The sequence below is a fragment of the Scyliorhinus torazame genome, chromosome 9 (assembly GCF_047496885.1).
Source record: "Scyliorhinus torazame isolate Kashiwa2021f chromosome 9, sScyTor2.1, whole genome shotgun sequence".
NCBI classification, from domain to species: domain Eukaryota; kingdom Metazoa; phylum Chordata; class Chondrichthyes; order Carcharhiniformes; family Scyliorhinidae; genus Scyliorhinus; species Scyliorhinus torazame.
This window is the reverse complement of record NC_092715.1, coordinates 244568238-244593209: the sequence shown is the minus strand read 5'-3', so window position 1 is coordinate 244593209 and position 24972 is coordinate 244568238. Positions and strand designations below refer to the sequence as shown.

The window sequence follows — 24972 nt, the reverse complement described above, 5'->3', positions numbered from 1 at the left end:
GTATGGTGTTGGTCTGTCTCATGACCAATTTCTCAAAGCACTTCATAATGATAGATGTCAAGGCCACTGTACGGTAGTCATTGAGGCTTGTTCTTTGGCATGATGGTGGTCTTTTTGAAGCAGGTGGGAACCTCCGAACGGAGTAGGGAGAGGATGAAGATGTTTGCGTACACACCCACCGATTGATCCACGCAGGATCTAAGTGCATGACCAGGGACTCCGTCAGGACCCATTGCTTTCCGAGGGTTCACTTTCAAGAAAGCCAATCTGACTTTGGAAGCTGTGATGGTAGGTATGGGTGTGTTTGAGGCTGCTGGGGCAGTTGACAACAGTTTGTTGGTTTCCTGCATGAAACAAGCATAGAATGCATTGGGTTCACCAGGGAGGGCTGTGTTGCTCCTGGAGATTGTACTTCGCTTTGCTTTTAACCCATTGTGTTGTTTAAACCTTCCACAACAGAGTTGAGTTTGTGACTCTAGCTTAGTTTTATATTGTCTCTTTGCATCCCTGATGGCTTTTTTGAAGATCAATCTAGCTGTCTGCAAAAGGACTCTCCAAAAATACTATATTGGGAGGTTTTTAATACTTGCAGGGCCGCCAGGAGTGAGATTTACTGCACTGTAGGTTGCTGTTCATTCATCTCTGGCATCGTTGAAAGGTAGAATGTAAGAAAACAATATTACAATTGTGGAAAAATGTCCCAAGGCGCATCATGGCATAACCAGACAAAAGATGGATACCTGGATAAAGAAGGAATGACCAAACCCCAGTTATTTAATGGAGAACACTTTGATGAGAGTAATAATGCAATATTTGGGCTACGCATCTCTCTCTCTCTCTCTCTCGCTTGAATCACTGTTGCAAGTAGAAATCTTTTCTGTCCACGTGTAAACTTTTGATTTTTTTTTAATATCTAATATTCAAAGTCTGAATATTTTTTTTAAAAGAGCATTGACATAGAATAAATCATGTTTGTAAACTTTTATAACCTGCATTCTGTTATTCGTTCAAGCCACTATTTCCCCCTTATCTCTTAACGTCATGAATATGTTGAAGACATTGAAGTTAAATAATGTTTAGTTTCAGTTTAACTTCAGGTTAGAAGGAAACTAGTACAATATTATAAATTCTGGGACTTTACATGACTGAGGAGGAAACCAGGGGTGACATGTGTATCTGTCAAACAAGTAAAAGATGTTGAATTCCTCATTAAAAGCTTGTTTAAAATACCACGTCACTAGTAGGCGATGGTGCACAGGTCTGGGGGGAAGCTGTAGAATTTGTGCAGGTTTGAGTATTTAGTTTGTTGCCAGAGCATGCATCAGAATTGATCACGCTTTGAAATCAGTACCTTGAATGTGTCTGATGAATGTTTTGTGCAGTTTTACTACTTTTGAGATTACCAGGTTGCAACACTGGTGAGTTGAAAGCCGAAAACTTGAGATATGCAGGTCACAATGAGTCAAAAGAGGTTCCACAAAAATTGTAAACAATGTGACCGCAATGAGTCTGGAACATGATGATATGACACCCTGGTGCCATAACATCGTGGGGTTTACATGAGGCTAGTGTGTGGTGGATTCCAGTCCCACTTGAGCAGGAGTCGCAACACGATTGAAATTAACTATTAATTCTTAGAAAATAGCCAAAGTCTTTGGCTGCCCAATGACTACAGTCACCAGGTTTGTAAATTTAAACAACATTAACTTTTATTACTAACAATAACTATAATTAAATAGGCAACAAATACAACTGGTTAACTATGAACTAATTCCTAACCCCCCCTTCTTTAACTCACCCCACCCTCTATACACAAAACAGCCAAATGAGGGAAAAGAAGGGTGTGAAGGAAAATACAAAAAGTAAAAAGGATTAAAAGGCTCTGTTTCAGGTGGACATCTTCCAGTGCGTCTTTCCTTTTTGTCTACGCCTTCAGTTGGGTCTTCTTGCTTTCAGCCTATAATGGTTTTCACAGTAGATTCATCAGGATCTCAAGACTTCTCTGCAAATTCAGAAACAGCAGGCAAGAAATCTTTTTTTGGAGAAAGAGAGGGCAACTCGCAGCTTCTTCTCGGCGTCCAGGAGAGTTCTGTTTCCTTCCTGGGTCCTGTGAAAACCTCCCTCCTGACTGAAGCCAATCATTGTCTATTTGCAAGCAGAATACGGCCTGTGGCCAATCCATTGGCCACCAGCCAACCAATCGAACTGAATTGCTCCGACCTCTCGGGTGCCATAAAGTCTTGTTCTTATATTAAAAATCTAAACCTTCAGAGCACAAGTGTACTATTTTGCAACAGTTCCTCACTACCTCTACTCTACTTAAAGGCATATGTCCACGAAAACCCATGGATCAAGAAATGATGACGACAAAGTAAAAGAAATGGGAAATAAGGGAATCAACAGGAAGGGTCCTTACAATTAATTAAAATGAATGTGTAGAAGGCCAAGATTGATTGACTGATATTTATTGTCACATGTACCAAAGTATTTTTCTGTGACCAGGAGAACGTACACAGTACATACATAGTAGACAAAAGAATAATTGCCAGAGTACATTGACAAATGATACGTCAACAAATAGTGATTTGTTACAGTGAAGAACAAGGGCTAAACAAGAGCAGCATAGGGCATTGTGAATAGTGTTCTGACAGGAAACAGATCAGTGAAAAATGAAGTAAGTGGATAAGTCCTGGAACAAATGAAATGGATCAGCTTTTTGGGAAGAAGGTGACCAATGAATGAACAACCTGTTTGGAATTCATGTGCTATATTGTCACTAATTTTCTGAGGGTGTAAAAACTGATGCAAGTGTGCCAGGGAAGCAAGGATATTTGATACACCCAATGAAAACCGAGAACTGGGATTATTGCACATAATTCAGTCAAACTATAGGGAATATGACACTGCGAGACTGAAATTGATCTCCAGCAAAAGGGCGAATGTACAGCCCCTGTTACGTTAGGGAATATGTTAGGTTGCTGATTTTGTTATTGCCCAATTCAACGAATTTTAAAAGATCAATTTCACTGTCTGTTCACCTATCAGATGATTTTGGGATTGATCCATTGCTTTAGTTAAATTATGCATGTCTCTCTTTCCCACCCCCTTCCAACATTATTGCAGAATTCGTCAACTGATTTATCATCACATACCTGTAACTGTGATAGTAACTAGGTCTCGGAGCAGACTGGCAAGAATGATCTTTTTGCATCTCCTTTCCCTCACATGAAATTAAATGAAAATTGTTTATTGTCACAAGTAGGCTTCAAATGAAGTTACTGTGAAAAGCCCCTATTTTTTAAAAAAATTACATTGTACGCATGTAGGGTGGGGGGGGGGGGGTGGTCAGGAGTTCACAATGTTGAACTGCTGATGTGTAACTTTTAACTCTTGTGACACTGCTTTTGAAGTCAACAGAATTTTATCTTGTAAGAATTAGCAATGTGAGATTTATGGTCATTTTCATCTTTCGGAATTTTTAACAGTAACTTCATTGAAGCCTACTTGTGACAATAAGCGATTTTCATTTCATTTTTCATTATAATTCAAAACCAAGCACAGAAATGAAATTTGCTCTGGCTCTTCCCCACCCCCAACATATTAATGCACTAGTTTGCATTTTGACTCTGAGCTGTAAAGTTTCATTTCCTGTTACCATAACCAAACACACTAGAACATAACTAGGGCCTTCCAAATATTATTTTATGTATTGACATTCAAGCTTATTTGTTTCAGATTGCTTGCCTTTAAATTCCTTATTACTTCCTGTTATTTTAATACTTTGCTGATGCAAAGTTATCCTCGAACTGTGGTCAGAGGAACAGTAAACTTATGTAAAGCAAAATAGTCTAATGTAGTAGTCTGGTTTCTCTCTTAACCGTGTGCATTACAACTTTTGTAGTATTTTTAACTTAAAACATCGCAAAGCACTTCACTGAAGCATTATGAAATGAAATATAACAGTCACATAAGGAGATATTAGGTCAGATGATCAAAAGCTTGGTCAAAGAGTTAAGTTTTAGGAAGTGTCTTAAAGGAGGAAAGCGAGGTGGAGAAGGGCAGGGTAGTCTTCCAAGGTATGGTCCTAGGCAACTGATGGTGCAAATGCCAGTGGTGGAGTGATCTGCATGTTGATGAAGCCAGAATAAGAGGAGCACTGATATATCGATGGGTTGTGGGGCTGGAGGACATTGGAGAGATGGGAGAAACAAAAGCCATGGAGGAGTTTGAAAATGAGAGTATTTTAAAATCAAGATGTCGCTTGGCCAGTAGTCAATGCAAATCAGCGAGCACCGGGTCTTGGTTAAGACAAGGCGAGTTAAGGCACAGGCAGAAGAGTCCTAAGTGACCTCCAGTTTATAGAAGGCAGAATCTGGGTGAACAGCCAGGAGTGAGTAGTAATAGTCATGTCTAGAGAGGAGTGTGGGCGAAGGTTTTGGCAGTGGGTGAACAGAAGTCGAGCAATGTTACAGAGGTGGAAATGGGGCAATTTTAGTGATGCGTAAATATGTGGTGGGAATCTTGGTTCAGGGTCAAATATTGACACTTAAAATAGTTAGGTCAGATGACCAAAAGCTTGGTCAAAGAGTTAAGTTTTAAGAAGTGTCTTAAAGGAGGAAAGCGAGGTGGAGAGGGGCAGGGTGTTCTTTCAAGGTATGGAGCTTAGGCAACTGAAGATGCAACCGCCAATGGTGGAGTGATCTGAAAGTTGATGAAGCCGGAATAAAGGGAAAGGGTGAAGTCCGTAGCTAGGGAGAATGGGGCCGAAGAGGATGGCTTATCTTTTTAAAAAATATATTTGTTGAAGTTTTATTAAGGCTAGCAATATATATATTCAAATTTTATATAATAATGCCAGCAATAATACAGACAACAAAGATATAAAGGTGCAATGTCAAAGTTACAAACAAATCCTGAATAAAAAACACAAACACTGCGAAGTTTCCGAATCCGCGACGGATTTCAGCCCAAATCTTCTTATTTTTGTCTCTCCTGAGCGTCTCTTAAGTTAGAAGCTCTATACTACTAAATTATTGGATTTTTAAAAGGTATGTGGGGCCAGAAAAGAGGGATTAAAAATCAGCTTTCTAGCAGGTACTACCTCTTGCGTGTCCTCCCTACACATTGCATCACTGGAAGTCCCCCTTCAGTCTGTCTTCTATTCAATTGGAGGAAACTTCTTATCCAGTGCTGGATATCAGATTAGCAGGGTTGAAGGAGTCGAGAGAAGCAGTATGCCTGTCGGAATGAGGCAGAGTTGAGTGTCAGTCGACATGCACGTGAAAAATAATGCTATTTGGATGTTGTTGCTGAGGAGAATCAGATTAAGAAATGGGAGGGGGCGAATGATAGATCCTTGGGTGATGCAAACTGGGTGGGAATGAAAAGTGCAACCATTGCAATTGGCTGTAATCAAGGAAGATTAGAATGTGATGAGAGCAGTCCAGATCAACTGGATGAAGGCTTTGGAAGAGGATGGTGTGGTCATCCATGTCACGGTTTACCTTGTCATAGTCACACAGGCTGTCATTTCATTGCTCATTGCTTTTCTCTTTTTGAGGTGTTTCTTAAAACCAACTTCTTTTGAGAAGCTTTTGATCAGGTGACCTAATGTCTCCTTTGTGGCTTGGTGTCATTATTTGTTTTTTAATGCTCCCGAGAAGCACCTCGAGATCTTTGTTACTTTAAAGACACTATATAAATGTTGTCTTGACTTTCGCCATTTCGGCATTGGTAGGGGTGGAAACCTGATTGGAAGGATTCAAACATAGAGTTCCTGGAAAGATGGGCATGTGTTTTGGGAGGTACCAACCTGTTCAAGGACTTAGACCAGGTTACAGAGGTTGGAGATGAGTTGATTGTTTGCAAGAGCGGTAGAAGTCAATGGTAGGCTTTTTAAGGAGAGAAGTGATGGAGGTAGATTTATTTGGGGGAGGGGAGGGACAACACATTCATCAACATACTAAACCGATTCAGGGATTTGAAAGTTTGGCTCGGGAGGAGAATTACATCAAGAATAATTGAGCTGAAATCTTAGGAGACGATTTGACCCACCTGTCTGTGCTGGCTGTTTGAAAATGGTATCTTATTCATCCTCGTCCCTGTCCTTCATAGTTCTGCAAATATTTCCTTTCCAAGTGTGTGTCCAGTTTTCTTTTGAAGTTACTGTTGAATCTTCTTCCACCACCTTAGGCAGTGATTGCATTCTTGGTAATAACTTGTGCAAACATTTTTTTTGCCTCCTCTGTCCAATGGCTTCTTGCCAATTATCTTAAACCTGTATCCCCTGTTAATCACCCTCTGGCCAATGCAAACATGCTCTCTCTAGCTACTGCCACAAAGAGAAAATGATGGAAAATCTCAGCAGGTCAGGCAGCATCTGTAGGGAGAGAAAAGAGCTAACATTTAGAGTCCAGATGACCCTTTGTCAATGCACTGTATGCTTTGTATCTACTCTGTATCTACTGGACCAAAGCCCATCATTTTGAACACCAAAATCAAATCTCTCCACAATCTTATTTGCTCCAAGGAGAATAAATAATCTTAGCTTCTCCAGTCTCTCCACATAACTAAAGCCTCTCATCCCTTGTACTATTCCATTAAATCTCCTCTGCACCTACTCCAAGGTCATAATGCACCTAGTGCAAGACCTAAACATCAAGTGTGATAGGACATGTGTTTAAGGGGGAAAAAACTGTTTGATGTTGAGATGATGGTCCTTTAAGAGCTAGGTTTCTCTGAAAGTGTTCTTGCAAGGCGTTTCTTCCAGTAACTGATCATGTCACCAAGATGCCTGGAGATGAATAACAGAAAAAGGATCAGCAAGAAGTTAATTATAGAGGTGAGTTCTTTGGGTGAAGCTCTGGTGTCCAGCAAGGCTTTAGGTTTGAAGAAGATTGCTGCAGGAAAAAAATCCCTTTCAAGCAGAGTTCTGTTGAAATTCAGAGTGCAGACTAAAATAGTTACACCTCTTGTTAACAGAAGCTTTTCTAAGAGCAAGTTGGATTTCAAGGATAGTCATGCTGAGTAGGGAGAGCTTTAGATACAAGACTACAGAATTGAAGAACATTAGAACCAGGAGAGTTCTGACCCAAGTTGGCTATGCTTAAGATGCTGGTGATGCCCATGTTGAACTAGGAGTCTACTGCCATGAAACAGTTGGAGGCGATATGAAGGGAAAACCTTGTCAGAAGTAAACCAGTTCCAAGAAATCTCAACCCTTATATGAATCTCTGAAGCGGTATTCAGTCCAAGTGGTTAATCTTCCAATTTCTGGTAAGTATCTGCTGAATTTATTGGGAGGTGCAAGTCCAATACGTGTAGAAGGAAAGTTAGTTTACAAAGTTTGATTTTAAATATAAGCACCTGTGTTCATTGTAATTTTATTATCTTTAATGTAACTAGCTATTTAAGATAGTGCTATTAGTATTCATATTACTTGAGTTTTAGTGCTGTAGAATTATTTTGATTTGAACCATGAACTTTGTGGCTTCATTCTTTTAGTGAACACCTGGGTTTTTGGATCCAAACATTAATAAGTAAATGTGACTGGTCTCTACCAGAATTGAGAATTTGGACACAATAATCCAGCTGGGGCCTTGACAGTGTTTTGTATAAATGTTTACTATAACCCACTGGCTTTTCTACACCTCTGTTCATAAAATAAAGGGTTCCTTTTGATCTATCAACAGCCTTTCCAGCTGCCATCTTCATAGATTTCTGCATGCGAATGTCCAGCTCTTTCCATTCCTGTAACCCCTTTAAAATTGTACCATTTAATTTATATACAGCAGCCCATCTTCATTTTCCATTTCAAAGCGCATCACTTCATGCTCCTCCTGCATTAAACTTATTTGCTGTCTGTCTGCCTTTGCTGAAAGGTAAAAAATCTGAAATGGGTATCATGGTGGTATGATATGGAAGAATCTGGTCTGTCACTATGCTGACAACTGAACAGCTAAACTGAGGCCACTGCTGACACTTGACTTTTTTTGTATGTGGCTGTGGCTGTAGTGTATGTCACGTGAATCAACAATCTAAGTGTAGGGATAGGGAATGAGCAGTTCAATTATTGACCCTTTACCCCCAAGGTTATTGTTTTTATTAACTTGCATATTTGGCAATCTGTTTTGTGACCATTGTGTGCTAATAGCATTATATTTGAATCCACCTCTCCACTGGATTAAACATTTGAGATGATTCATTATTTATCTTCTGGATACCACAAATCCTTATCTGTTAACTTTTGGAGAGGTCATGGAAAAAGGTGGGAAAGTTGCTTTGCTGAAGAATAATTGATAGATTCTCAAGCCACTGAAGGGTAAAATGGGATCTTACGATACATGCAGGTGTTATGATAAAAGAGCCTAGTTGACTATTTTTCTGAATTTTGCCATTTAATCACCTAATCCTGTGTGATTCTGAGAAAGGGAATTTTTCCCTGTTCATCCTTCTCGACCTGTCTGCAGCTTGTGACAAGTATGATCGCACCATCCTCCAAGGCCTTTCCGTTGTCATCCAGCTGGATGACGATGTTCTCACCTGATTACATTCTTGTCTATCTAATCATAGTCAGCAAACCTCTTGCAGTGGCTCTTTTCTTATTCTTGCATAGTTACCTCTGGTTCTATCCTTGGCCCCCTCCCGTTCTCTTCTACATGCTGTCCCTTGGTAACATCATGCAAAAGTGCAGTGTTAGTTTTCACATGTATGCCGATGGCACCCAGCTCTACCACACCATCGCTCTCTCACCTTTTCCACAGTTGAAAAATTATCAGACTGGTTATCCAACATCCTGGACTGCATGAGCAGAAATTTCCTCCAATTGAATATTGGAAAGACTGAAGCCATTCGTTTTTGGTCCCTGCACCGAACTCTGTTTCCTATGTACTGGCTCTATCCCTTTCCATGGCAACAGTCTGAGATGAAACCAGTCAGTTCATAACGTTGGTGTCACATTTGGTCCCAAGATGAGCTCCGACCTTTATTTGTGCCATCAGTAAAACTGTCTATTTCCACCTCCATAGTATTGCCTGATGCCACCCCTATCTCAACTCGTCTGCTACTGAAATTTTCATTCATATCTTTACCTCAAGACTTGACTATTCCAATACACTTCTGGCTGGTCTCACATTCTACCCTCCTTAAGTTTGACATCATCCAAAATTCTGCCCATGTTTCAACTTGCACCAGATCCTGTCCATCTATCACTTCTTGCTTGCTGACTAACATCACCTTTTGGTCAAGCAACATCTTGATTTCAAAATTCTTGTCCTTTTCGATTCTCTACGGGACCTTGGTTGTGCCTCCCAAGCTCTCTAATCTCCAGCCCCACAACCGACAGATATCTGTATTCTTCTGATTCTGGCCTCTTTTGCAATTTTAATTGTTCCACCATTGGTGTCCATGCTTTCAGTTGCCTGGGTCCAAGCTCTGGAGTATCCTTGGCTACTCCTTTGTAGTAGATCCATTGGTGGTCGTTTTCCAAAATTCTTTGGAATCTGGAATACAGCCTACAGATTGGAGGGTAGCTAATATAACCCCGCTATTCAAAAAGGGAGGTTGGGAGAAAACGGGGAACTATAGACCATTGAGCCTAATGTTGGCAGTAGGGAAATTGCTTGTGTCAATTATCAAGCATTTTCGACAGGTATTTGGAAAGCAGTGGTATAATCAGACAAAGTCAGCATGAATTTATGAAAGGGAAATCATGCTTGACAAATCTACAAGAATTCTTTGAAGATGCAACTCGTGGAGTTGACCAGGGAGAACCGTGTTTATTTAGACTTTCAAAAGGCTTTCGATAAGGTCTCGTATAGCAGATTACTATATAAAGTTAAAGTGCATGGGATTGCGGGTAGTGTCTTGAGATGGGTAGGAACCTGGTTAGCAGACAGGAAGCAAAAAGTTGGAATAAATGGGTCGTTTTCTGATTGGCAGGTAGTAACTAATGGGGAACCATCGGGATCTGTGCTGGACCGCAACTGTTCACATATATTAATGATTTGGGGATGAGGGAACTAAATATTATCTCCAAATTTGCAGATGATGCGAAGTTGGGTGGGAGGGTGAGCTGTGAGGAGAATGCAGAGATGCTTCAGCGGAATTTGAACAGGCTGAGTGAGTGGGCATATGCATGGCAGATGTAGTATAATATGGATAAATGTGAGGTTATCCACTTCTGTAGCAAAAATAAGAAGGCAGATTGTTATTTGAATAGGTGTTAATTGAGAGAGGTGGATACTCAGCGAGACCTTGGTGTCCTTATACAACAGCCGCTGAAAGTAAATGCGCAGGTACAGCAGGCAGTAAAGAAGGCAAATGGTATGCTAGCCTTCATAGCGAGAGGATTTGGGTATTGGAATAAGAATGTTTTACTGCAATTGATGAGGCCACGCCTGGAGTATTGTTTGAAATTTTATTTTGATATCCTTATCTGAGGAAGGCTGTTCTTGCTATGGAGGGAATGCAGCGAAGGTTTATCAGGCTGATTCCTGGGATGGCAGGACTGTCATACAAGGAGAGACTAAATTTATGAGGATTATATTCATTGGATTTAGAAGGGTGAGGGGGGATTTCTTAGAAACTTATACAATTCTAACAGGATTAGACAGGGACAGGGTAGATTCAGAAAGAATGTTCCCAATGGTGGGGGAGTCCAGATCTAGGGGTCATAGTTTGAGGATAAGGGGTAAACCTTTTAGGACTGAGGTAAGGAGAAATTTCTTCACCCAGTGATTGGTGAGCCTGTGGAATTCATCACAAAAAGTAGTTGAGGCCAAACCGTTGTGTAAGTTCAAGAAGGAGTTAGATATAGCTCTTGGGGCTAAAGGGATCAAGGGATATGAGGGGAAAACTGAATCAGGGTCTTGAACTTGATGATCAGCCATGATCATAATGAATGGCGGAGGAGGCTCGAAGGGCCGAATGACCATTTCTTGCTAGTTTCTATGTATGTTTCCACCTCTGTACCTCACTTTCCTTCTTTCGGAAACTCATTAAAACCTACCAGTTTGACTAAAGATGGTTGACGTTGTAACTCGGTGGTTTACTTGGTTTTATAATGTTCCTGTGAAGTGCCTTGAGATATTTAATTATGTTAAAAGGTGGTAGATAAACATGTTAATCAGTCAAGAGTGTCTGTCTTTTACCCCTGTACACCACCCCCTTCTTCTCCCCCCCCCCCCCCCCCCCCCTCCCTCACCCACCCCATCATCTGTTAGTTGTCACTGAATATTCAGTGCAGAGCTCTACTGAAAGGCTCCTATTTATTTGTTCCTATGAGTAATCTGAAAAAACATTAAGGTCATCTTAAGGGATCAAAAAAATAGTTAATTCACCTATTGATTTGTGAACATACAGATCTGAAACACCTTAGGGCAGTGTGAGCTCTAACTCATTTTCTGGTTGCAGTACGAAGTCTTACAACACCAGGTTAAAGTCCAACGGGTTTGTTTTGATGTCACTAGCTTTCGGAGCGCTGCTCCTTCCTCAGGTGAATGAAGAGGTATGTTCTGGCGCTTCTCTTACCTTTTCTTGCTGGTAGGAGTGTGTTTTCCTCACAGTATTTGCCGAATTTGTCCATTACTGCCTGGAAGTCGCTCCTGTTTTGCCCTTTGGAGAACTTGAATTTTTAAATGATTTCTTCTGCTCTGGCGCGATGGTGAGGAGAAGCTCTGTCTTTTCAGCATCGGCCAGGTCTTCTAGTTCGGCTGCTACCAGGAAGATTTCAAACATTTGCCGGAATACCCACCAGTTTTCGCGGAGATCGCCATGGTACTGGAGCTGCTGCGGAACCCAGATCTCGAACATCTTACCTGGGTATCATTGCTGGTTGTCACTGTACGCTGAGGTATGGCTATGTGGATTGAAACAGTTCACGGTATCATGATTTGTTATGTTCTAGGTGTAACATAAGCGGCTTTCTTGTGGTGCACTTGACAAAGGAAGGTTCAGACATGGAGATAACTTCAACACGTTTATTAAACTATTTACACTTCTATTACTCAGGTTCGACACTACTGCTAACCCTACTATAGCTACTCAAACTGACTAACCAGTTGCTGCAATCCACGTGGTGGGTGTAATATTGAATAAACCCTGTGTCTCTACTCACTGACTGTCTCCACTGGAAAGAGGCAGATCATGTGTGTGGTGTCCTTTATATATGGGTTGGTGTAATGCCCTCCTGTGGTGGTATCGTGAATGTCCATTGGTAATGTCCTATCTAACTGATCTATTGGTTGAGTGTGTGTGTGATGTCACTGGTGCTCCATCTAGTGTCTAGCTAGCCTACATGCATTTACATTGATGCACATCACCACAAGTGAATGGGTCGATTCTTGAATCGGTGTTCAGATGTGATGCTGTAATTTCTGTTGTAGCAGAGAAAGCTCATTAATTAGCGGAGTGTTCTCCCTGGCATGCATAGTGGAAATTGACTCCAAACAATGTATGTGTAACTGAGATTAACTGAATCCTGGCAACCATTTTTTTTCTTTCCTGGTTTCAAAACCAGAGGCAGGTTTTGCTAAAAAGTGATGTTTAAACTCTGGGCTTCCATTTCAATGCTCAAACTGTTGAATTAAATCAGTCATATAACCTCTGATCAGAGCATCCCATTTTTACACACATGCTGTCAGCATATTCTGCAACAAAATAAAAGGAATTGACACATGATTTTGATTTTCGATATTTTGTGTGAGCCTGCAGTAATTAAAGAGAACATCCTCCAATTTAAATCTACAAAATAATTGACCCAACCAAGAATGGCAAGATTAATTTCTCTTAATAAATGTTCTATGAGAAATATGTTTGGGCAATTTTAATATGGTTTCTGCCGAAACTGCCCTTAGTTTTGCAATTAGTTCTAAACTTGCACAGAATACTTCCATGGACATGGGTGTTGGAAATGAATGTTACTCAAGAGTTAGGGGCATGTACTTTGTTAGCATACTGTAGGGAGTGGCATTGTGCATCTTGTTTGTACTGGATACTGTTATTGGGTGTTGTGGCAGGGGGAGAAAAGTTTAATTCTGATGCTAAATATTAGCATCCTTCACATCGAAGACAAATATTTACCAGAATATTGAGAATATTTGTCGCATTAGCCTAAATTTGTCTTAAAAAATTAACAAACGAGGCTGCCCACGCTTATGAAGAACTTTTGTTAATGAAGTATTTTTAACTAAGTAGTCACTGTTGTAATACAAGGCAATATATCAGAATTTAGGTGTATGTTCTCCTCCTAAAACCCCTCTCTTCGTTTTAGATGCATGTTTACTATGTTTTCCTATAACTAAGCTTTTATTTTTTTTGTTTGATAATGCTCCTGTAAATCACCGTGGGGCATTTTACTTTATTACTTGGTTTTCTTTTGTCTTTCTAAGCTTGGGTTGTATCTCAAGACCAATGGTAAATTGTAACAGATGAAGTGTTGGTGTGTCTTGCTGCAGCTGTACAGGGCCTTATTGAGACCACATCTAGAGTATTGTGTGCAGTTTTAGCTGTGTGCCCAGCAAGTAGAAATCTGCCCAGAGGCAGCAGTAGCCAGTATTCAAAAGGCTGGATGAGATTAGTCTCTCCTAGTAACGGGATTAGAAGGCAGTTTAGATAAGAATCGGATGTGAATAGATTGAGTACAAACAGTTTACCTGACCGATTGGGAAGGTCAATAAGGTGTACATATGATAAGAGTCGAAGAATTTGTTAGGGACAGGCAGCCAAATACACAGTAGGCCAAATGAAAGTGGAACAAAGGTATAATTGACCAAACCCTCAGAAGTAGGGCAGGCCGGTTAATACCTAGCAAACAAACTAGTTTCCAGCCACCAAGCCTGAAGGCCAAGTTTTACATCTAACAGCCTCTAAATCTGCCAGGGCAGGCAGAAAACCTTCATAAAGGCAGTTTAACCACCTTCGCTGGACGAGACGTTCCCTCGACTTGATTATCATCCCTGTATGATGTGGCAATTATAAGCTGGTTTTAACTTCTAGATTTATTTAATTTTAATAATTATTAGTGTCATAAGTAGGCTTGCATTAACACTGCAATGAAGTTACTGTGAAAATCCTCTAGTCGCCACACTCCAGCGCCTGTTCTAGTACACTGAGGGAGAATTCAGAATGTCCAATTCACCTAACAAGCATGTAATTCAGGACTTGTAGGAGGAAACCAGAGCACCCGGAGTTTGGGGAAATGGTGATGTCTTAAGGAGTTCAGGGAGCTCTAGATCTATTTTGGCACAAGCGTGCAAACTATGCGTGTGTTTAGTACTTCATATACCTTTGATTGTCGTAGAGTAGTCCTGTTCGTGTCGTAATTCTTTGCTTTAATGGTCTTTAATAATTGTTACACAACAACTGGCTGCTTATCCTCACACAAAGCTAACTGTACACCCCAACTAACCAGTGTTCCAAGTTAGGTTACCCCTCGCAGATAACATCAGTATGCTTCATGACAACTCGTGCTTCATGACAACTACCATACTGAACGATTCGGCTTGTTGATTTCCTCGTTGGACTGCAATTATTGGTCTGCCATCTGTGATGCTGCCTAATCAATGAATTGATATAAGCACTTGCAAGAGGGCAAAAACACACATTTGTTAGTTGACATGTCACAGTGGGACTTTGAGACTGAGTTTCAAGTTCTGGTCTGTAGGGCCTAGAGCTTCAGCATGAAGTTCCGACTTCTAATTCTCTGAGGAAAGAAACTGAACTTTATGTAATGCAAGTAACTAAAGTAGGGATGGTTGCCAACAGGCAACAATAGTACCAATTTGTACAGGATTGTTGCCGACTTCTTGCAGAAATCGTGCATGCTTACCAAAATGGCTGTGTCGAGTGAAAATGTCAAAGCAACTTGTAAAATATTATGCTGTCTAACTTTAAAGAAGAATGTACAGTGGATCGCTATCATTAGTGAAGAATGCCCTGCATGACCCATTTTTCGATATCTTGCATGTCAGTTTAGACAGCTGTGATGCTGATCTTGATCTACATGAAATTGTCGGTTTTCAGAACAGGATTTGATTGTTCTGAGATTCAAAGTTGACAGTAAACATGTTATAACATAGCGGGAATGGTCAGCATATGACTTGGTCGAATGGACCAATGATTGCCATTAGGACTGTATATTCGCTCCATGGTTGTTGCTTTGGATAGACGCCATGTAGCTGCCACATGTTGGCCTGGCAGGGAAAATCAACCAAAATGTTAAACATTGGCGGGGTATTTGGGGGGGGGGGAAGAGGAGGGAACCCTGGTCTATTCAGAACAAATGTCTTTAATACCATTTTAACTTTTTTTTTCACCAGCCCAGTGTTTTGATTGTAAGCTACAAGGAATCTGCAAAAGCGGCTTCACAGTTTGGATCATATGAAAAGACTGAATGGAAGTCCGACAGCAGCATGATCGCAGTTACGGTAAGATGTAAACAATATTATCCGTGAGCATGGAGTAAAGGACTTTGGGATGTTCTGCCACGTTAGATGTGTTATACAAATTTTACTAATTAACCAGTTGAAGTAAAGTTTTCCGGTGACTGCTATTTTTCAAAATGTAACTAATATTGACCAAATTTCTCTTAAGTTTTCATGGGATGTAGGCATAGCTGGCTGGGCCAGCATTTATTGTCCACCCCTAATTCCTCTGAGGGGGCATTTAAGAGTCAACCACATTGCTGTGGATCTGGAAAAACATGTAGGCCAGACAAGGTAAGTACAGCAAATTTCCTTCCCTAAAGGACGTTAATGAACCAGATGGGTTTTTACAACATTCGACGATAGTTTCATGGTTACCATTAGACTTATTCCAATTTGGCTTTTAATTGAATTTAATTTGCTTTTAATTGACCTACTCGTGTTGGTTACCTTTTGTCAGAACCCAAAGCATTAGCTTTATTGAGGAGGGCAAAGAGAAAATGGGTGGAAAGAAAATGGGGGAGTGAAGAAGAGCAATGATGGTCCTCTCATTCTCACTTTCCTGCATTTGCCCTTCTCCCTTTGCACTCGTGAATAACAGATATACTAAGTCTCTTGAGTCAACTGGGAGGTCACTTGCCTGTTCTGGTAGCATCCCCCCTCAAAGCGGGAGGATTGGAAACCGTAGGTCTGCTTGAAAATTCATGTGAAAATGCTTATTGTCTCGTACTGTCATGTGTGGACTTACACAAGATGTTCGATAAAGTGCCACATAATGGGTTTGCCAGCAGAGTTAAGTGCGTGGAATTCAAGGGGCCAAGGAAGCATGGGCATGATGTTGGCTGAGTGACAGGAAGCAGAGGGTACTGGAGGAAGGTAATAGCAGAATTACTACAGAACAGGAGGCTGATTAAGGCCCATAGTTTATGTATCAGCTCTCCAAAGGAACAGTTTTTCCCCAGAACAAGAACATTCTTCCTTTTTCAGGTAAATATCCAATTCCCTTTTGAATGCCACAGTTAAACCTGCTTCCATCATGTTCCCAGGCAATGCACTACAGACCCTAACCACTCACTGGATTTGAAAAAAATCCCTCCTATTGCCATTGCTACTTTTGCCATGTACTTTAAATGTGTCTTCTGGTTCTTGCTCTTACTGCCAATGCGAAGGCTTGGTTCTGCGATCACTGTTTTTCTTGAAATATTTTAATGACTTTAGACTTGGTGTAGCCGGCACATTTTCCAGATTTGCAGACTGTGCAAAACTTGGAAGTATTGTGAGTTGTGTGGAGGCTAACGTTAGATGATGTTGACTGGTTGGTGGATGGGCAGACAGTAGCAGATGAAATTTGATGCAGAAAATCATGAAGTAATACACTTTGGTAAGAAGAATGAGGAGAGACCCATATAACCTAAAGGATACGATCTAAAAGGAGAGGGTACAGGAACGAAGAGGCCTGGGGGCATATGTGCACAAAACATTGAAAGAAGCAGCGCAGGTTGAGAAAATGGTCAAAGGGCTTATGGAATCCTGGGCTAAGTAGAGACATTAGAGTACAAAAACAAGGAAGTTATGATGAACTTGTATAAAGCGTGGGTTCAACCTTTGCACTGCACTTTAAGAAGGATGTGAAGGCACCCGAGATGGTGTAAAAAATCATTGAGACTAGTTCCAGGTATGAGGGAATTCAGTTAAGTGGATGAGATAAATTGGAGAAGTTGAGAGTCTTCTCATGAGAAAAGAGTAAGCTGAGCACATTAATCAAGGTGCTCAAAATCATGAGAGATCAAAATAGAAACTTTTAACATTGAACCAAGGGTCAAGGACAGATTTAAGGCGATTGGCAAAAGAACGGGAAATGTCATCAGGACAAACTTGCATAGCAAGGATCTGGAATGCACTACTGAAACTCCATTCGACTCTTGTTGTTTGAGTCAAGAGCAGAAACAAATGACCAGCAGACCATGTCATTAGGTAATTCCTTGACTTTTTTCCCTTTTGCGAAAGATCTTCCTATTTACACCTTTGGGTTTTGCAGCCCAATCATGATTGCGGCTTCATAAACTGACTTCATGTGACTTTGTCATTCTGAGCTTTAAGATCTTCCTTGCTAATGGAATGAGCATAGTATTTCCCTGTTCTTTTATGACTCCTATATGGAATTTGTTTTTTAAATGGTTTTTAAAGGAATTTTCATGTTCTACCATTTTGTTGACAGATTCAGAACACGAGCACGTCCGTTTCTATTTATAAACTAGTCAGCATTCTGAACAGAACATTGATCAATTTAACTCATTTTGGGAAGCATTTCTTTTTTGAGGTGTTTTCTGTTAATTATTTAGCAAAAACAAACAACCCAAACTTCAAACATGTAAATTGTATACTTCAAACATTTTGATTTCACCAGCCTTTACCGTCACTTCCATAACAATGCAGATGTGCAACCTGCAATTTGAGTGTGCTGTGAAGAGTTAGAAATTCAACATATACAGGTTTTGTTTAGTTTACATTGTGTACTGTCAGTGGTGTGCTGGGTGTCTGATGGGGGTGTGGTACATTGTGTACTGTCAGTGGTGTGTGGTGTGCTGGGTTGAGAATTTTATGTATTCAAATTTTACAACTTTCAGCTTTGAATTAGTATTCCTTCACAATATTCAGAATTACATACAACATCTAGTCACTGGGATATTTCCCACATTCTCATTATATTTCCATAGCTTTCGCATAGCATTGTTCCTCAGAAATGCAATGCTTTTGTTTTGACTATCTGAAAATACGTGCTGTTTCCTGTTGATGGGCCAAGAGTCTTTAGTATAGTTATTAAAAGCAATGCACTGCATTGTAACTTCTTGAGTCTGCTTTGAAATATTTTTTTCATAAAGCGGTAAAGGAAGCAATAATGGGTCCAGGTTTGATTGTGAGTTGGCTGAAGCATATGCTGTTTTAATGTTGAGTCTGGAAAAGTTCGACCCACCCATGAACCATCTCTTCACTGTGTCTCTGGAGGTGTGGATTTGATATGGGGGTGCTAGCAGTCCTCTAATACTTCACTTAAAACCTTTATCTGGGTTTCAGCATTGGGAAGGCTATTCTGTTGCAAAGTGCATCACGCTTTTTTGCTACCTGGACCCAGACTTAATGCATTTACAGATCTAGGTACAAAGTTAATAACGTAAGCATCCTTGCCACCTTTTGGTTACCATCCTTTGCATAGTTCCTCCAGACAGAGAGAAAGTTAACAATGTTCTCCTAAATTGATGTCATTTGGCAAAGCGAGTGGGAGTCATGCTGGAGACGTTTTAGAAAACGGCAGCAAAATTTCAAGCATGTTCTGCAAATCGCATGAGTATAACCTGTAATTAGATTAATTAAATACCATCAGATTCCCTGGGAGTTATTGAGGTCATGGAAATGTCATCAGTGAAATTCAACCAGGTTTAAATAATGCAGGCTGTAGTTCTGCACCGCTACTCAGGTCACACACAACCTTATCTTTCTGGAAGTTTTAGTTGTTTTAGATATTATGCCCTTCAGAGGATTAAATATATTAGGTAAGTATACCTCACGGTGAAAGTTTTGTGGGTTCAGTGGACTGCATAGCCGTTGCTTATTCCACCTGTGTTAAAGTACATAATTGTGAACAATTTGTGCTCCCTGGAATATTTAGTTGCCTCTTGCTGAAACCTGGTATTTTCCAGTCCCAGTAAAGTATACTATTGTATTAAATATTAAGAGTATCAATATGTTTAAACATTTACACTACTAGAGGTATATTGTTTCACAGTATTTTCCACTATGCATTGTCTTCATATATTTTTTCAGCCATTTGTGCTGACAAACAATGTTTAGCAACATGTATCTCATTCATCTTGGGACTGTATATACAATTCCGCAAAAAATTAAACTGTAGTATTACAAGTGTTAGCAGTTTTAACAATTGTGTTTCTAATGTAAACAATAAATACACTTTATTCTTGTGTTGAGGTACTTGTATGAAATTAATATTTCCCCCCCCATCTATTTCTAATTCCTCCTTTGATCTTTTATCATCTGAATGTGTCTCGCACTTCATGTAGCCACAGCCTCTAGCAGTTGTCTCCAACTTGTCCCAAGTGACTGGTCATCTGGATGGTCTTCAAACTCATGAATGGTTTTCAGAGTAATTGAGGGAAAACTGCAGTGACCGAAGGGTCAGTTATTAGAGGGCAAAAGCAGGAGGATTTTCACAGCACAGACGACAATTTAGGACTTTTCCCATAGACAAATTGATAGGGACTTAACCTGCCAGCCATCAGAAGTGAATTATATGTATTAACTATTGCCCTTGACAGGACGGCTACCAAACTGAGGTCTAGTGGACCAGCTGAGATTTTATGCAGCATGTCATCAATCACTGCATGATTCTTTTCAAGAGTCCATTGCAGAAAGTTATTCATTACCATAAAGTTCAAGTTTTCACACATCTCTCAATGCACCATTGATTGATTGCTCACTATTATCAGTCCAAAACTTAGCTGATGCACCAGACATTTTTCCATGTTTTTAATCTATACTTGCTTATGTCCTTACTATGTATTGTAGAAAAGCTAAATCTCGTAGCCAGGTCCATAGACTGTAAAATAAAACATATTTATCTTTTTCCCAAACCTTTGCATCCATGGCAATTAGCTTCTCACTTACTTGTTCTATTAGCCTTGTATATTCTTCATCAAGTACACCTATATTCTTTTGCAGGACATTTAAACTTTGGCAGATGAGCATATGTAATGTAAATGTAAATGTAAATGGCTTATTGTCACAAGTAGGCTTCAAATGAAGTTACTGTGAAAAGCCCCTAGTCGCCACATTCCGGCGCCTGTTCGGGGAGGCTGGTACGGGAATTGAACCGTGCTGCCGGCCTGCCTTGGTCTGCTTTAAAAGCCAGCGATTTAGCCCAGTGAGCTAAATATTACCTATAAACCTAAGATAATTAGATTTTTTTTTCTTAATTCTTGCCATTAATACTTGTCTAATACTGATGGGAAACACCAGGCTTTGTTAAAGGATATACAAATATGTACTAATTGAGTAAACTTTCCAAAAAATAATGATGATGCTCCATGTCCAGCTGGCATTTGTGTCCTTTTCAAGGAATTTTACATGAAAACCGCTTTAGTGACCTTAATGTATTGTCATCACCAAACCTAAAACAATAAATCTTAATGTTGCACCAATTCTCATTACTTAACAAATCTGGATAGCATTTTAACCAATCTGTTTCACATACTGCCAAAGCACAAGCACTATCCAGCACAGCAGAGTTTAATGAGTTCGCAACTAACGCATTGATTACAGGACTAAAATTCCTTGTGGCAAATACAGTTTATTCAGATTCATCATTTTCTACTGCATCAGAGTTCTGTGTCCAATGGCATTTCAAGAGCTTTGCCTTTCTGCTTTGGGCTGTTCATTGCCTACTGCTATACCTAGTTACTGTTACGTGGACATTCCTGGGATTCATTTGCCAATATTGATGATGCAATTCGGTCTTATCCTGTAATAGCCAGATCTGCTCAAAGTGCTTCCATTCCTCATTCTGCCTGCCTTTATCCGTTGCATTGTACTGATGCTCAAGGACGGTATCTGGACCATTTTGAAATCTGGTAATCATTAAGTCCTCTATCCTTTGTGTCACCACAGAATGTCTAATTTGTTCCCCCGAGGATGGAGGAAATGACTGTTTCCCTAGGAATTTCTTTTCAAGGTCAAGGTAGCAGACATCTGATCCAACAATGAACCCTTCTGCGAATCCAGCACCAGTTAGAACCAAGAGCCTGTTTATATGTGACACTTGAGCACAATTCAGCAATTTAAATGAGCCAGAAAGCTCTAAATTGAATTTCTTCAAATCTTTTATACCACTTGTTAAATTCTTTGATATATTCCCCCTTTGATTACTCATTGTTTTCTGAAATCCATCAAACTCTGACCACATCTCATAGACAGTTAATAGATCATATTTCCCCCCCCCCCCCCCCTACTCGGTTACCAGGGGAACCTGGCTCCTCCCCGGCTATCCCACAATGCCGCTCTCACTATGGAGCAGGATAAAGATCTGCAAGGAACCGATAATTCAGGATGTCTGAGTGGCGTTGATGTTTGAAGGCGAATCCCTATCAAGTTAATCTCAAAACAGTCTAACCGAAATCGCGTCTCATCTCGTGTCCCACGGAATATGAGCAGAAGTTCTTCAAAGTCACTAGCTACAGATGTAGAAGGATTTGACTACAATGAAGATGAAAACTATGAATGCAAAGGCGGAGAAGTGTTTGGAAGCCGGCACCGACTTCCTCTGCAGTTTTTCTGGGATTTTAAGATAAATTTGTTGGGTGAGGAAGATGACACTCCCATTAATTTCTGTGATAAATGTGGATTGTCAATCAAGATATATGGATGCATGATTCCGTGCAAATATTTATTTTGTTTCAACTGTGCAAGTTTGCAAGAGAAAAAGAGTGACGAGATGTGTCCTGGGTGTAGTGACCCGGTTCAACGCATTGAGCAGTGCTTGCGGGGTTCATTCTTCATGTGTAGCATTGTCCAAGGCTACAAATGGACCTACCTTTCCCAGAGAGACTTGCAGGCTCACATCAATCACCGGAACTGGTAAGGCTGTCATTAGATCACAGCCAGAACCAATCCATTCTGCAATGGCACTACCAGCAGAAATTGCTGAGCATTTTCTGATGCCACAAGAGAAGCACCATATTACGCATCCCAACCATCTTGATGCCACCACCCCCTCTACAGCATGTGCCACACGATCACTACAGCCAGACACATGAGGATTTTCGTCCACTGCCATCTGAGATGTCTCTTCCTCCACCACCTAGGTCAGTGAGTCAGGAAATGTTTCATATTTCAACAATGACCACAAGGAAACACAGTAATCTGATCACCATTCCTATTCAAGATGACTCTTCAAGCACAGGCAATCACGAGCCTCCAACTGCTGCACCTCATCATCGTCCTGAATACCAGAACAATCCAGTAGTCTCTCACCCGCACCACATGCTGCCTTCACTGCAGCACTATGCTCCACCTCCTCCCCTACCCCCACCAATAAACCATCCCATGCAGCACCCAGCACAGACACCTGGCAATCCCCACATGGTGTACAATCAGGCTCTGCCTCCTCCTCTGTCAGCAGCTTCACCACCAATCAACCCACCGCCAGGGCACATCTTGGTTCAAATGCCACCGTATATGAACCACCCTCCCATGGGCCACCCCCTCCACAGCGCAGTGGTCCACCTGTCAACACCCCTCCGCCTCCCCACCATTACTCTGCCTCCTCAGCCAGGAGGGCATAGTCCAGGTGTTGGTGTTTGGCCTGCTCCCAGAGGCCCCCCTCCGAGGATTGAAGTTCCTCCTCCTCAGGCTCCACAGCCTGGGCCACATCACCCTGATCAGACACGCTATAGGCCATATTATCGGTAAGTTGTGGGATGGATTGTAGGGAAATATATTATAACCCTATGGTGTAACTTTGCTTCTTCAGATGTAAATTTTGGGGGCAAGCCTGCTGAAAGGAATTGCAATGACAAAAGGTTAATTGTGATGGTTATGATGCAATAAATTATTAATACAGCTCAAACGGTTTGTTTATAAACAAAACTTGCCAATTGAGTTTTCATGCACAATTTATGCCTTTAAAGACTAGTTTTTCCTCCACTTTCGTTATGTATATTGTACAATTTGCTCCTTGTGTGAGGAAGCTCTCTGACTATCGGAGACAATCCTGTGAAGATTCAGCTGTGACTAGGAGTTAACCTATCCAATTGCTCAAGGTAGAGAAACAAGTGACTACAACTGTTTTACCATTTAGAGAGCATATAGTTATATTATATTATAAATGCATATCTTACTGACCTTTAACTTGTTTGTACTTAACACTGATTAACATCTGCAAAATGTTCTGTAAATAAATCCAGAAATGTAAGCAATTCAGTGCTGCAAAGTTATGTTCAGCTGACTGTAAACCTTTAAAAGTTGGCAACAGTGGGAGGCAGTAAGATGAGTGCCACGTAACAAGTGATCAGGTTTGGTCAACGATTGTTTGTTTATTTCTGTTTGAAATGTATAATCTCCATGCATTAGAACATTAAAGTGATTGCTGGCTTTTCAAAAAAAAATCATATTTCTTGTAAATTTCATCCAACAACTTACAAGATCCAAGCTTTTGTCAGTAGCCTTTAGTGTTCAACCGTAAAATCTCCCACATTCAAATAACATAGCAAAATGTACATTCTACTACATGAGTAATAGGTACTCGGATGATATACTGGCAAGCAATTGGTTTCCCTGGAGCTGCAGCCTAATGAGGAGGCATGGACTTTGGTATAAAAAGGGCACGGGAGTGATGGTGTTGAAAGAGCCATAGAATCCTTACAGCGCAGAAGAAGGCCATTCAACCGATCGAGTCTGCACCGACCCTCTGAAAGAGCACCAAAGAGAAAATGCTGGAAAATCTCAGCAGGTCTGGCAGTATCTGTAGGGAGAGAAAAGAGCTAAAGTTTCGAGTCCAGATGACTGCTGGAGAAGAGCAGTACTTCTTCAGGGTAGGCATTCCTGTAAGAGGAAGGATCACCTGGACTCGAACGTTAACTCTTTTCTCTCCCTACAGATGCTGCCAGACCTGCTGAGATTTTCCAGCATTTTCTCTTTGGTTTCAGATTCCAGCATCTGCAGTAATTTGCTTTTACCTTCTGAAAGAGCACCCTCCCTAGGGTCAGACCCCCACCCTATCCCCATAATCCAGTAACTCCATCTAACCTTTTGGACACTAAGGGGCAATTTAGCATGGCCAATCCACCTAACCTGCACATTTCATAGATTTCATAGATTTTACAGTGCAGAAGGAGGCCGTTCGGCCCATCGAGTCTGCACCGGCTCTTGGAAAGAGCACCCTACCCAAGGTCAACACCTCCACCCTATCCCCATAACCCAGTAACCACACCCAACACTAAGGGCAATTTTGGACACTAAGGATAATTTATCATGGCCAATCCACCTAACCTGCACATCTTTGGACTGTGGGAGGAAACCGGAGCACCCGGAGGAAACCCACGCACACACGGGGAGGATGTGCAGACTCCGCACAGACAGTGACCCAAGCCGGAATCGAACCTGGGACTCTGGAGCTGTGAAGCAATTATGCTATCCACAATGCTACCGTGCTGCCCCATCTTTAGACTGTGGGAGGAAATCCACGCAGACAAGAGGAGGAAGTGCAAACTTCACACAGACAGTCACCCAGGGTCAGAATTGAACCCGGGTCGCTAGTGCTGTGAGGCAGCAGTTCTACCCACTGTGCTGCCTTCTGTGTTTAAATAAGCTTGCATTTATTTAAATATTGTAATAATTTAAATCTCAAATATGCAAGATTTTGTTCAAGTGACTTCGAGCAAAATGTCTTTTTATGATTAAAAATATTACAGAAATATCCTGCTGTTCCAAATTCAGCTTTAGTGCCCTCAGATGTTGTTTTTCACACCATGGCTTGACATGT

The 24972-nt window shown here is 40.9% G+C and overlaps 1 protein-coding gene and 1 pseudogene across 2 annotated transcripts in view; both read left to right on the top strand.

Annotated features, from left to right (window-relative positions):
- Window positions 1-24972, top strand: part of ric1 (RIC1 homolog, RAB6A GEF complex partner 1) — a 210029-nt gene that overhangs the window by 21429 nt on the left and 163628 nt on the right. For both annotated transcript variants that reach the window (XM_072517226.1, XM_072517227.1), the window contains one exon: window positions 15318-15425. In XM_072517226.1, the coding sequence (XP_072373327.1) occupies window positions 15318-15425 (108 nt within the window). Of the gene's footprint in view, window positions 1-15317; window positions 15426-24972 lie in introns of those variants that run through there.
- Window positions 21465-23596, top strand: LOC140430086 (E3 ubiquitin-protein ligase Hakai pseudogene; annotated as a pseudogene).